The following is a 15,229-nucleotide window of genomic DNA, read 5'->3' as shown; positions in this document are numbered from 1 at the left end:
TAATTTATTTTTATTTTTATTTTAAGTAATATCTTATACTTATATTAATTATTAATCTCTATTATAGTTATTCAATATAAAATTTGAGTTTTTCGAGCTTTGGGTTAGATTTATCTTGGGCTCAGACCAGATCAGTCTCAAACTTGAATTTTTATAGAGTCGAGTTTTCTTAGGTTCAAATTTTATTGAGTTCGAATATGTTACCAGTTCGAGTTTTCTCGGGCTCGAATCAACACAGGCGGACTTTTGAACTTGGGCTTGTTTTGCTAGCTCTAATCTAGTGGCATCTGTGATTATGACATGTGGCAACTTCAATATAATATCTTTGATGGTTCTTTCTTCAATCATTTTGTTTTGTCGGACAACATATTGAATTTTGGCTATGGTATACAATACATTCATGTTTTTCCGTCAAGTGTTTGATCAAGTAAATTACATTGTTGGTCACTCAAAGTATTATCATGTTCTTATTTTGATTACAGAACTTCAAAAAAATTTATTTATTTTTTCAACATTATCAACATTGAATATTTGTATCACTTGTCCGTTAAATTATTTAATGGAATGATGAAGTGATCGTTTTCTATAATCATGGTTAAATTGACAATGTGTAAACATCGAGAGTTAAATTTATCATTATACTAATCAAAAAGTTCATGTGACCCTTCAGTTAACCATCTAATGGAAGAGTGACCAAAATATTTAATATCGATAATGTTGGTTACAAAATAATTTTGTTTTAAAGTTTGATGACTAAAATAGAAACACATTAATACTTGAGTGACCAACAATATAATTTACCCTATTAATAAATATGAAGTAATCAATGGTTGCATATTGCCCTTAATTTTGCTCGATCGTTGCATGAGGAATTTTAGCTCCATAACTTTCTTAATCGACCACTCTGCCCAGACAAGAGGAGCAGTGTCGCGCGCCTAACATATGGACAATTAAAGCGACCGTGGATGCGGTTTGGGATGAGAACACGTGGGTTGCAAACCTTGGTTGTGTGGCGTGAGATGAAGATGGGTTGGTCCTAGGTGGTTTGGAACAGCACTTGTCTGAGTGTTGGGATGCTATATGGGTGGAGGCCTATGCTATCCGAATGAAACTTGATTTTGCTCGAGAGATTGGCTTCATGGATATTATTATTGAGGCAGATTTTTCTTTTTTTTGGTCTCTAAATTCTCAATTGTTACTCTAGATTTAGCACATTTGGGTATTTTTGTTAATAAGGCTCGTTTAATGTTATCTTACTTTAGCTCTTTATATTTTTGTTATGTTCCTAGATGGACTAATAGAGTGACTGATAGCATTAGCCGCATGGACTTAAATAGTGGACATGAAACCCAGTTTGATATGTGCTACATGATCATGTAATTGCGAACTCTTTATGAATTTATGAAATTGTGGAACGAGTTTTCCTTTTAAAAAACCTCATTTGCCCCTACCGTGTTGCTGTTGTATATGGTGGGTGCTTGACCTGCTGACCCACCTTCTCCCTCCTCTCTTGATCATTGAATACTTGATCTCTTCGTTTCCCATCTGTTTTCTTCTCTTCTCCTTTCCTTTGCTCTTTTCGTTTTCTTCTTTTTCTTTTGCCGGACTCTTGTTGTTTATTGTCGCCGGTGGTTGTTAGGAAGAAAGTCTTTGGGTTCCTCTGAGTCGAGGTGTAAGCCTTTTTGGAATACCTTTGAGATCGTTCCCGGTGGCTTGAATTGATGTTGGATTATTTGGCCTTCTCTGTTGTTTCAGGTTAGCAGAGGCATCTTCATAATAACAGTGGCGAATCGCATCAGGGTGGGATGGTAATCCATCAATGTTAGCTGCGTGAATTCAAGCAAAGGGTGGTTTTACTCCCTTTTGTGTTACAAATACAAAATGAAGAGTTGAGAATACTGAAAATAAAGAGACAAAGTTAAAGATAATAATATGTAGCATATAAAATAAAATAATGAAACAGGTTTTGGATGGTGAGTTATGATTTGATCTCATTATGAAGTAAAAACATAAAACACCTAATCGAAGTTTCTAAAGAAAAGTGAGAAAAAATAATCAAAGTGGATTTAATTCCTTTCACACATCACGTCATGGGTCTCTTTTTCCGAAGGATCTCTCCAAAACCCGGTCCCAAAGAACCGGTCCGACTTGTTGTCCTCCGAATCCACGGTTACCCTGGACCCATCATCCGCATTACCCACCATTTGGTGTAGCTCCGTGTCCTGGTCCTCACTAGACGAAGTAGGATGAAAGCCATGGCTCTTGTGCTTTCCTTTCTTCCTTCTGCAAGCCTTCTTGCAAAGTCCAGTAGGAACCTTGTAAAGTCCCAAAACAAGCAGCTCCATAATGGTAAGTGGAAAGCAGCAACACACCGCCGTGCACTCCGCTGCAGAACCACCGACCATTCCCCCATAATTCCTCCCTTTTCTCTCCGTCTTCAGGCCATCAGGTGAACACGGTCGTTTGTGTCTCACCGGCGGTGAACGAGACAAAACTTGAAGAGTCATCTTTAACCGATACTGTGTTTATTCTCTCTCTAAATCCCCTTCCCCTCCCCCGAAAATAGAAGCTAGGGGAAACGAAAACGGTGATTTTGAAAAGAAGAAAACATGGGAGAAGGTGATTCTTGATTCATTTTGGAACAAGTTTCTTCCTTTTCCTTTTTCTATTTCTTTTAAATCAATTGGGATTAAAATTAGAAAAGAAAGGGGACAATCCAGCCAAAAAATAAAAAGATTTCCCGAGAATATCGACGGAACATTCAATGAGGGTATTTTATCTCTTTTACTTTTCTTATTTTAGTTTATTTGACAAAAGTCAAACACAAACTATTTTATTTTAATTATCAAACGGAAGAAGTTGGAAACTTGGTAACCAATATTATATTTACTATATAATTCTGAGTCAAAACTCACAATTAAATCCTTAACTTAAAACCAATAATTCAACCATTTTCCTAATATATGAGCTTCAATTTTCCACAAATTCAAATAGATAGATTAACTTCGGATGAAATTCATAATTAGATTTATATATTTATCAAAATTATTTTTTATATTCATATTTTATTTTTTGGTAAAATGTTTTCATTAGCATTTAGTGTTTTCCCATGTTACAATACCAATAGGATGTGATTTATTGTTAATTTATAACATTTGGTATACATGAGAAGATATTGATTAAAATAGTAGGAAAATTACATTATCACGTTTGGTTCACTAAGTACTTTTTAAGGATGTAATGATAATTTACAAATTTACCTTTATTGAAAATTTTAAATTGTTTTTAATTTATAATTTTAATTGAAAGCAAAATTGTTTCAAATTTGTCTAAATATAATAATCTATATATGACTTGTCGTTAAATGTAGTAGTTAATTGGATCAATTTCGCACTTAAGGAGTTTTTTTTATGCAATTTAGTATTTAATATTACATTTCCAATATTTAGGCCTTAAGATTAAATACTAATAAAATAAATATTTTTCAACACATTTTGTAACTGTTGTGACCTAATAGGCCAACACGGGCCTTAGATAGTACTAATATGTCTAATTGAGAGTGTAGGATGAAGATATAAAAACCCAATTGACGTGGAAGCAAGAGACAAGTGATGCACAAGCTTTCCGAGACGTCAAAGCATAAAACGAATGACACAAGGCAGGATTTGTGTGTCGTGTCGCGCTACTCAAAACCCGTAGTGCGACACAGGTCGACGTGCTGCCTAAGTATGCTGAGGCTATTTTCGTCCGTGCAATCAACTTTATATGAATTTAAAATGGCGGAAGAAAATAGCCTTGGCATACTTGGGCAGCATGTCGACCTATGTCGCATGCAATCAACATCAGGCTATTTTCGTTTGCGCAATCAACTTGGCTTGTGTACACGGACATGCATAGGTCATGGCATGACATAGGCTCTTCGAAGCAAAGTGACCTGATGTTAAAGTGTTGTGTTACGCCACACACAAGCTATGGCACGACACGCTTATGTTTTCATCCAAAACTGGGTCGTTTCAACAAGAAAGGCAGTCGAAATTCTATTTATACTAACTAGTTTTAGGCATAAAAACACACATTTAAAACGCCCCAAAAGAGAGAAACTCCCTCATTGAGCTACCGCATATTCTCCCCACAGTCAAGCTTTGATTTTTCGCATTCCTAACCTCCAATCCACATTAGTAAGTGTTCTTCTTCTCTTTTCATTTCAGTTTTCATCCTTTATTTTGTTACATTCCACATCGATCCAAAGCTAAATTCCATCAACAACTACCCAAGGTATCGTGTTCTAAACTCGATCTTTATCATTTTTATTGTTTGGGTTTGTCATTAGTTTACTTTAATTAAAAAATGGCACCACAAAAACAACAACATTCCACTCAGGCACTGAGCAACCCTGATGTCAATTGCTTCCATAATACAGAAGTCGAGCCGTTTTTCCTTTCAGATGAGTGAACATTCATTTATTCAAAAGCACGGGTTCGATCCCACCATGTCTGCTTCTAATGAGATATGAGATCTAGTCCGATCTAACCATTGGGATACATTTTGCGCAACCTTGACCGAACCGACAGTTCTAACCATTGGGATACATTTTGCGTAACCTTGACCGAACCGACAGTTGACGCTATCATCTATGAATTTTATACCTCCCTAAAAGATAGGGAGAATTGTAAGAAAAGAGGTGAGATGATCACCCATGTGACTGTCTTGGGCATCGGAGCGGATGACTCCCAGAAAATAGAGACATAAATGTGACTGACTGGACTGACAATGCATCGGACATGACCCAAGCAGAATAAATCTTGAATCCGTTTATGGATTTATTCACTTGTGACGTTCATAGTGTGGTATACTTAAATCCTGAGTGGATGACGGACTATGTATGCATAACTCGTACACTTTGATGTAAGTAAAAACCTAAGTTCAAATAGATAAGGAACCGAAAGCTAATGCATTAGGTGTACGACTTCTGCAGTATGTTATTCACAACAGTGGAATTCATAGCCCAAAACAGGGTAAATGACATCACCTCATTAGCATTACATGGTTGATGAAAAGTAAACGTGGCCACCAGTCATCTCTCTTTGCGATAGATGACTTGATCACTATTTGATAGTGATTGACTTTTCATGAAAGAAGATGTAATGGTTACCGTGAGATAAAATAGGATCATATTGGGAGAATGGATATTATCCCAAAAAGATTAAAGATATCCTATAAGGGTAACACACTAATGACAATGTCATTGGATGAGCGCTGAGTAATTATTTTCGTAATGGTATGTCATTGAAGAGAGCTCAGTCAGATACTATAGTGGAATGACTTCGTGACTAAATGGCTTTATAATTAATAGGCGAAAAAATGAACTTAATTATAAATAATTTAATCTTCAACTACATATGTCCAATCGGTCCCTCCGCTAGCTCGTTGAAACCAAAAATGAATTGCGTGTTTGAATAAAAATGAACAGAATGAATAGAAAAAAAAAAGAAATGGAAAACATTCAGGAATCATTATTGTTTTCTCCGAAATGGAGAAATGGAATCATTTAGAAATGAATGTAGGTTTCCAAAAATGGAAATGAAAACGAAAATGGAAATTTACAATCATATACAATGATGGAAGAATGAGTTTATGTTTTTGGACTGTTTTGAAGCTCAAAAATAAAAATAAATCATTCGGTCGTAGTGAACATGTTGAGTTGTGACATATTAAATGAATTTTCTCAAAACTTTATTGGGGGTAAAATCATCAAAATTTTATTAGGGGTAAAATCGTCATAATTTTACTAGAGTAAAATTGGGATGAGAAAATTATTTAATATGTAAATATTAAAGTTTATTTTGGGAAATAGAAAAACCGAATCGGGTTGGATCACATTATAGAGTACTGGGTCAAAAAGGCCCATAAAGTTCTCGTAATTGGACCTGATGTGAGAGAGACCCAAAACTAAGGGTGAGCATTCGATCGAATCGAAACGAAAATTTTTGAGTTAATCGAGTTTTCGAATCTCATTTTATCATCCTGACTTTATTTAAAGTTTTCTCGAATCGAATCAAGTGAGATGGAATTCGAATCGAATCGAATCAAATATATTTGTTCGAGTTAAATTTTAAAAAATAATTTTGGGTCCTTGTAACCACCGTCACCCATCGTAATAAAATTTGTCCACCTTAATCAAATTTTTTATTAACTTTCATCACCTCATAATTTATTTATTTATTTTTTATATACTGGTTAGCTTTTTTGCTTGCTTAGTTGTTTCAATTATCTTCAGATTCTTGTCACTATGTATTTTGGAATTAAAAATATATTAAATGTTAAAATATGATTTTTAATAAAATTTATTTTAAAAATAAAAAGTGAAATTGATACCAATATAAAATTTTAACACGAATATTTTATGGCATAATTAATAATTCAATTTTAATATAAATATTCAATATGACTAAACAATTTAATAATATAAATAATATAAAATGTTAAATTTAATTTAATAATATAAATAGTAGATATAAATAAAATTATTACTATTTATGTTTAGTTATCTTGCACCCCTGATGAGTGCTTAAAATGTGCCATATCTTTGCTACGGGACACTGCATATCACTGGTGGAATACACTAGTATCGGTGGTTTCGAAAGAGCGAGTAACCTGGGAATTCTTTTAGACTAAGTTTTGTAAGAAATACATCAGGCAGAGATTTATCTATCAGAAACGCAAAAAATTTCTTGAATTGAAATAGGGTAGGATATGACAGTGACAAAGTATGAGCGAAAATTTGTGAGACCCAGTCGGTATGCCCGAGAGTGTGTTTCGACCAAAGCTATTATGTGTAAAAGATTTGAAGATGAGTTGAACGAAGATATTAAACTGTTAGTTGGCATACTTGAGATAAAAGAGTTCGTGGTACTTGTTGAGCGAGTTTGCAAAGCCAAAGAGCTCGAGAAAGAGAAGAGAAAAGCTGACTTTGAAGCTAGAGATTTCCATAAAAGATCATTCAGTAAGTCATTGTAGTCGACCTCAAAGAAGTTTAAAGATGATACTAGCCGTTCAAAGGCTACCGTGGGGTATTCACGACGGGATAGGGATAGACCACCTATGAGCTCGAGAGCTACTTCAGTAGCGAGTGTGGGTAATGCTAGATCAAACCAACCTGAGTGTGAACGTTGTGGTAAACGACATCCCGGCAGTTGTAAATTGCTTGATAGAGTCTGCTTTAAAAGCAAATCAAAGGATCATTATATCCGTGGTGCCTAGAGCTGGCGAATCAAAATTCGGTACAGAATACGAGATCGGGTAACACTGCAGCTAGAGGTAGACCCCCAGAAACACAGGTAACATGAGTGGCAGTCAGAGAGGTACTAAAGATACAGCTATTAGATCCGAGGCTCGCACACCTGCCAGAGCCTATGCCATACGCGCACAAGAGGAGGCCTCATCCCCAAACGTTATTACTGGTACTTTCACTCTCTATGATACTAAAGTTATTGCATTGATTGATCCTGATTCGACTCATTCATATGTATGTGAGACTTTAGTATCCAGTAAGACATTGTCTGTTGAGTCTACTGAGTTTGTAATTAAAGTATTGAACCCCCTGGGCCGGTGTGTTCTGGTTGACAAAGTGTGCAAGAATTGTCCGTTGATGATTCGAAATTCATGTTTTCCGGCTGATTTGATGCTACTACCATTCGACGAGTTTGATATAATTTTGAGTATGGATTGGTTAACTGTGCATGACGCAGTTGTAAGAAGGCAAAGTTGTAGCTTATGCCTCGAGACAGTTAAAGCCACATGAAAAGAACTATCCGACGCATGATCTCGAATTGGCCGCTATTGTATTTGCTTTAAAAATATAGCGCCACTGTTTATTCGGTGAAAAATGTCATGTTTATCCTGATCACAAAAGTCTGAAATATTTGATGACTCAGAAGGATCTGAATTTGAGACAGCGACGGTGGTTAGAGTTGCTAAAAGATTACGAGCTTGTGATTGATTATCATCCGAGAAAGGCTAATGTTGTTGCTGATGCCCTAAGTTAAAAATCACTGTTTGCTTTGCGTGCAATGAACGCGCATATAGCAATGTCTGCATGCCAAAAGGCCTATATTCTAGAAGTAAATCTTAATTTAATTTTTATATAATTACAATATTAATTTAAGTTATTATTATTTTGATAATCTGTGTAGGCATTTGAGATCCAGGACAATGACATCTTTTCTAATGTACCAATTTAAATAAATTATTGTCAAAGTGTAATCTGATATGAAAACAAGATTTACTTATATGAACTTTTTATTTGCTAAAATGTGATATACTTTTTATAATATCAATTTAATAATATAATAACTAATCATATTTGTGATAAATCTAAAATTTTAAATTGATACAATAGCATTTTTATGTTTCGAAAAATATTGTTCCACATGTAGTTAAAAATTCAATTTTTATATATAAAAATATACCAATATTTATAATAAACTCAAAACAATGATTAATGATTGAATTACACACTCATAAATCATAAAAAAATATAAAATAAATTCTTTAATTGAATCTTATAAGCAAAACAAAAACATTGTCGAAAATTTCCATTAATAATTAATGGTTGGTAGCATTTATATTCGAAAATAACACGGTCCAGCAAACTTATTTTGACATTTAAAAAATTAGAGTATTTTATGTAAATAAAAATTATTTAAATAATTAATGATATTTTGATTGGAATGACAAATTTTAAATTGACAAAATTAAAGATTTAAAAAAAAATTAAAGTCATAATTTCAACTTTCACCGTATGTGGTTTTTTCTAATTTTGTTTAATAAAAAACACAAATTGTTTCTTTTTTATAAATTTAGTGCAAAATATATAACGACAAAAATCACATCATAGCAGCGCGAAGCTAACGAAGTAGAATCCTTTGAGGCGGTTTGCTGGATGGTCTCTGCCGCAGCCACCAACTATATAGAGGTGCTCATGGGCCGGGTCGGACTAGGTTCGGGCTGGGCCCATAAAAAACTTTGGCCCAAGTCTTAGGCTTGAGCCCAGCCCGGCCCAAAATATGGACCTAAAATTTTGCTCAGGCCCGGCCTGAGAAAAAATCATAAATCTGGGCCCGGCCTGGCCCATTTTTTAAATAAAATACCAAAAATTTATTTTAAAAATAAAAAAAATAAAAAAAGTATTTTAAAAATATTTTGAAAATATTTTAAAATTAAAAAAATTAAAAAAAGTATTTTTAAAAAATAAATATATTTATTATATCGGGCCGGGCCGAGCCGAGCCTGGGCCAAAAAAATTGTGCCCGATAAAACGAGCCTCGTTTTTTTGCCTAAGCCCATATTTCGGGCGGACCGTCGGGCCAGGCCGAGTCGCCCGGTCCATAAGCACCTCTACAACTATACATGTTCGTCTTTTTAAGATTTTTCACATTTTGTAGGCTCTGCGTCAACCGAGTCGGCGTAGCTACCGTCACATCAAGCAGGTTTTATTTAGTAATGGTATTGAAATGTGGTAATTTGAAAATGGTCAAATCGTGTATATGAAAATGCAACCTTGGAAATGGATGAAATGCAAATTTATATGTATGTTATTTATGATCTTGATTGTTAGGTCTCATAATAGGTTTCGTTTAAGTTTAATAAATAAAATAAAATTTAGGTATATTATTGAGCATGGAAAGTATATTTATATTTTGATTATCTTAGTAGTTTATTATATTACTATGATTACATGTAATTTAATAAGGTATAAATTATATTCGGATATTGTATATTATTATTAATGCCGTGCATATATATATATATATAAGAAGAAATTAAATCTAGTTAATGTAACATGGTTGCTATATGTGACTTTATAAAATAATATGACTTACAGATTAATTGATATTTATTCAATGAATGACAAATAATGATATATGTTTGAACATGTATTTAAGAAGCAAATGCCAATATTGATGAAGTTATATTATCATATTCAATTATATATGCATTGAGTGCTTGTAACATGATTTTCGTTGTTCATTAGTTATTTCAAATATGTGAGCAAATAATAAATATTGACATGCTTAAAATTTTAAAGTATGAATTTTAAGTTGTGAATTCTATTTGAGCTCTAGTTGATTAAATGAATTATATGTATTATAATTACTTGCTTGTGTATTAATAAAATTAAATTTAAAAAAATTTAATAAATAGTAAATGCCAGTTTTGATCTGTGCTAGCTTGTAACTCTAATCCGGCGACGAATATGAGTTAGGATGTTACACAATTCACAAAAATTGATATATCCAATATCAAAATTAAATCAAAGAATTTCAACCTAAAGCCTCAATTTAACTCCTTACCTTCAAGAATTGCAACCAACGACAATAAATTCCTTGGAGAAGACGACACTCCACACTCCTCACCTAATCGTAAACAGAAATCATTCAAATAAACATACGAAAAGTCACCCATGATGACGATCCCACGACCTTACTCTGAAATACATAACACACACAGTCCACACAGAAATCATGGCAAAGAGGCGACAAAAATTGCAAATACTGGAGCACAAGGAAGAAACCGCAAAGGAGCAGAGAAAGAACAGAAAAGAAGTTGACAAAAAGAACAAAAGGAGAAAAAATTGATAAATGCGAATTAGGAAATAAGTGGAAAGAAGGAAAGAAACGTGGGAACAAAGCAATTTTTTTAATTAATTAATCAAAACAATAAAAATAAAAATAATGTCCAACAAACAAATTTTCTAATAACTTACCAGCTTCCCTGATAATTCTAATTCTAATTCTATTCGAACTCAACCATGTGAGCGAGAGTGATTCGAACTCAGGACCAAAGGATAAGTTAGCATCTTACCACTAAATCAATATATTCATTCTAATAAACAGAGAAATTTTTAAGTCTAATGAACAGAGATAGAGATAAGAACAAAAATAAAAAAAAATTTCAAAAAATGAGATTTGAACTCACAACCACAGCAAGCCCTTAACCACTAAAGCAAATGCTTAACTTTAATAAAATTTAACAAATCAAATATTCAAAATTTTGGCACATTATAGGTATGAAAAATTGGGTGGGAAAAACCTCTAGAGGGTTGGTCAAATTTAGCTTCTTCTTATTTTCTGTAAAAATAACCTTAAAATATTAATTAATTATGAAAATGATTTGGATAAAAATTTATATACGAAAATGAATCATTTTCTATAGTGAAAGTCAATGTTGTCTGACGAATCAGCGGCATCACCCCTTTTTCGGCTTAATCATTACCCAATCATCAATTTAAAAAAAAAAGAGAATTTTTTTTGTGCTGCCACTGTATCAAGGACACCCATATGTATTTTTAATAATATCCATAAAAAATATGAGTATTCACTAGGAGAAGAAGGGAAAAAAATTTTAATAGATGCCACGCAGAGAAAATGCAATAAAAAACTAATTTTGTGGTAAAAGTATAGATAATGCTATGATTTCATCCTCCTACTAGATAATGAAAATATGTTCCTTTGAAAAAAATCCTTAAACTTTACTGAAAATATATTACTACATATTATTAACTAAAATTACAGTAAAAACATCTGCAATTTTTTAAGGAAAAAATACTTTCATTGAGAAGAATAATAATAAATAGAATACAAATTAGAAATAAAACATTAAAAATTATTGCAAAAATATCACTGTATCTAAAAAGAGGTGAATAAAAAAGAAAGATAAATTATCAATAACCACAACACTAAAAAAATTAGAAATTAACATCACCTTGATAACTATTGTTAATTACATTCTAATCCGTCATTAACAGACGAACACGTACAAAATTGATGTTATATGGTTGAAAACGAGATTAGAAAAAGAAACCAAAGAAAAGGGATGAGGGAGACATGCAAAATTGACGTTACTGTTGTAGATATTTGTCACAAAAAATGTCATGTGGCTATTAATATAGACTTTCCTTGTTTCTCCGTGTTCTCCAGAAAAACAAAAATAAATCACGCCAAGACCGAAATGATATCATCAACATGTTCACCTATCCTGAGTTCCACACAACCGAAGGCTGTTATGATGATCCGAGCAGTCCGAAACCCCAAAGCATTGGAAAAAACCACTTCATTGAAGATGCATTCATCGCCCCTTAAATCCATGAAAACTTCAATCCTTCACTCCTTTTCCAACTTCATTGATCCGCCTCTCAACCCTTCCGTCGACCCGACGCATGTCTTCAAGGGAAACTTGGCTCCGGTGGACGAAATGGAGCCAACCGACTGTGAAGTAATCGAAGGTGAGCTTCCACTCTGTTTAAATGGCGTTTACATCCGAAATGGTCCAAACCCACAACTCCAACCTCGTCGTGCTCTAAATTTGTTCGAAGGCGACGGCATGCTTCACTCGTTGAGGTTATCAAATGGCAAGGCAACGTATTGTAATCGCTACGTCAAGACTTACAAATACTTGGTCGAAAAAGAAGTTGGTTTCCCTATCTTTCCAAATATGTTATCGGGCCTGTATGGCCTGCTTGACGTTGCTCGTTTGTCCATATTCATAAAGAGACTGGTAACGGGGAATCTAGATATCCTGAAAGGGATGGGGGTCGCCAACACTAGCGTGGCCGCCGTTTCTGGTAAACTTTTGGCTTTATGCGAGTCTGATTTACCATATATAGTCAATGCAACTCAAAATGGTGACATTGAGACTTTGGGACGTTGGGAGATCGATAAAAACTTGCACTCCAACATGACTGCACACCCCAAAGTCGACAGTGAAACAAAGGAGACATTTGCTTATTCATGGAGCTTTAAAACTCCGCATCTTACCTTCTTCCGCATCGACGAAAAGGGTGTTAAACAAAACGAAGTGCCCATTTTTTCCGTGCATAGACCAAGTATAATTCATGATTTCGCCATTACCAAGAGGTTCGCAATCTTTCACGAGACACAGTTATCTTTTTCATTGTCAAAAGTGTTAACCGGAAGAGGTTCCCCTTTGGTTTATGAACCAGATAAAACTACAAGAATTGGAATCATCCCACGGTACGCTAACAGTGACTCAAAGATGAAGTGGTTCGAGGTTCCAAGATTTAATGCATCTCACATCGTAAATGCTTGGGAAAATGGCGAGGACGAGATCATCGTGGTGGCATCAAACATTTTGTCTTTGGAAAATTTTTTAGACAGCATGAAACTGGATGTTGTTTTGGAGAAGGTAAAGATTAATACCCAGACTGGAAATGTTTGCAGAAACCTTCTCTCAACAAGAAAATTGGACCTTGGGTCTATAAATACTAGCTATATGGGAAAGAAAACCCGATATGCATATCTTGGTGTGATTGAAGAGGTCCCTAAAATGTCAGGTTTGGTGAAGATTGACTTGGAAACTGGGGACGAAGTTGGAAGAAGATTTTATAGGGATGATTGTTTCGGAGGAGAGCCATTGTTTGTGAGAAGGAATGTTGGAGATGATGAAGATGATGGATTTGTGATGACATTCGTTCATAACGAGCGAACGGATGAATCAATGTTCCTTTTGATGGATCCTAAATCGCCCGATTTCGCTACCATTGCAGCAGTTAAGTTACCTAGGCGTGTACCGTATGGTTTTCATAGCTTATTTTTTACTAATTCGAAAATTCCTATTTAATTTTAAGTTACTGTGACATGCTTAATTAATCAAATCACATGTAAAGTCAATTTCATATGAATATATTTTTCTTAAAAAGCTAATTAAAAAAATAAAATTTCTAAATTGTGGCATTGTTTGTATGTATAAAAGTTGTGTAATAGTGATTTTTCATGGCCGATACCCCCACTAAAACCAATTTCTACATATCTTTTTGAATATTTGTTTTTTATTTTATTTTATTTTAAACAAAACACAATGCTGGTGAATTTATTAAAATTCCCACTGCCCAAATTTATCCTATTTATCCTGTTTTGTATTCTATGTAAACACGGTCCCAACCTATTAATTCAACTTCTCAATCTTCTTGTCGGACTATAACTTGGTGCTCGCAACTTGTAAGTTGACAGGGATTAATTCACTCTCTCCTAGAATATCTATTGCATTAGAAGCAAATTAGTCTTAATCCACGTATTCGTGTAGTGGACGTTGCTCCTTAAACTTAACACAATATTTCAATATTTGTACATTTGAATAAAGAAGCTGAAACACAATTAGCATTGTTATTCTCGAAAGGAATATATAACAGCCTGAATTTTCAGTGGCAACGGAAACAGTGATTCGAAGTCACCAATTACGATGAGTAAGCTCATAAATTTTATTATTTAGTATTTACGAGTTAAATGTGATTTTAGAAAGATTGGTGAAATAGTGATTTGAGTTTAGAAAGAATTATTAGGTTAATTGGTTTTTAAAACGGGGTATCGAGACCTTGATTTTATAAACCAAGCCGTAAATATTTTTATAAATATTTACAAAGTGCCGTTAAGGTAGTATTAAAGTTTCATTAGAAAATTTTATCGTTTCGATAGTTAATTAATTAAAAAGGACTAAATTGAAAAAGGTGTAGAACTTGCTAAAGTGATTAAATAGCATGGCAATTAGACACCCAAGGAATAGCTGAGGCGGCATAAGCAGAAAAAAAATCTTGGAATTAGGTGATTTAAGGGCAAAATTGTAAATTTTTCCAAATTAACTTAAATAAATTGAATTCTATACTTTTCTAGGCTATTCTTCTTCAACTAATCAGCCAAAAATGCCATAGGAGAAGGTTTTAAGCTGGTTTTATTTATTTTACTTTATGTAAGTTCGATTCTTGCTCTTTTCTTGTAATTTTTGTGTTTTTAATTCTTGTACAATTAGGTCCAACTATCTAATTAGTTAGTTTTTGATTCTATGGATGATTTTGAAAGTTACCATTGATGAGTTCTGGATGTTTATGATGAATTAATATGTATTTGAAGTTTTAATTTTGTTATATGATGATTTTATCAAGTAATTTTAATAGAAATTGATTTTAGGATCAAATTGTAAAAAGATTAAATCTTAAGGTTTGGTATTAAATTATATTTATTAACGGTTTTTAATAGCTTATATTATTTAAATAAAGTGTTAATTGAGAAAAATTAGCTCATTTGATGAGTTAATTTGTAATAAGGACTAAATTGCAAAAATGTGGAATAATAGGGGCAAAAGTGTAATTTTGCCAAAATGTGTAAATTGTGTTAAATTGATTAAATATATGATTAAATGAGTTAAATTTTGAATACAT

The 15,229-nt window shown here is 33.4% G+C and overlaps 2 protein-coding genes across 2 annotated transcripts; one reads left to right on the top strand and one right to left on the bottom strand.

Annotated features, from left to right (window-relative positions):
* Positions 1-1,913: 1,913 nt before the first annotated feature.
* On the bottom strand, positions 1,914-2,753 carry LOC105799280 (uncharacterized). Its single transcript, XM_012629742.2, has one exon. It carries the CDS (start codon positions 2,505-2,507, stop codon positions 2,067-2,069), a length of 441 nt encoding a protein of 146 aa, XP_012485196.1. The 5' UTR covers positions 2,508-2,753; the 3' UTR covers positions 1,914-2,066.
* Positions 2,754-11,982: 9,229 nt separating this feature from the next.
* On the top strand, positions 11,983-13,733 carry LOC105799279 (probable carotenoid cleavage dioxygenase 4, chloroplastic). The gene has a single exon (XM_012629741.2). The coding sequence runs from the start codon at positions 12,010-12,012 to the stop codon at positions 13,636-13,638; it is 1,629 nt and encodes a 542-aa protein (XP_012485195.2). The 5' UTR covers positions 11,983-12,009; the 3' UTR covers positions 13,639-13,733.
* Positions 13,734-15,229: the final 1,496 nt, after the last annotated feature.

Source organism: Gossypium raimondii, chromosome 9 (assembly GCF_025698545.1).
Source record: "Gossypium raimondii isolate GPD5lz chromosome 9, ASM2569854v1, whole genome shotgun sequence".
NCBI lineage: Eukaryota > Viridiplantae > Streptophyta > Magnoliopsida > Malvales > Malvaceae > Gossypium > Gossypium raimondii.
Note: the sequence above shows the minus strand (reverse complement) of the source record. Positions and strands in the feature narration are given on the sequence as shown.

Coding starts and splice junctions, on each gene's coding strand:
- LOC105799280 (XM_012629742.2), bottom strand. CDS start 2,507: ATGACTCTTCAAGTTTTGTCTCGTTCACCGCCGGTGAGACACAAACGA.
- LOC105799279 (XM_012629741.2), top strand. CDS start 12,010: ATGATATCATCAACATGTTCACCTATCCTGAGTTCCACACAACCGAAG.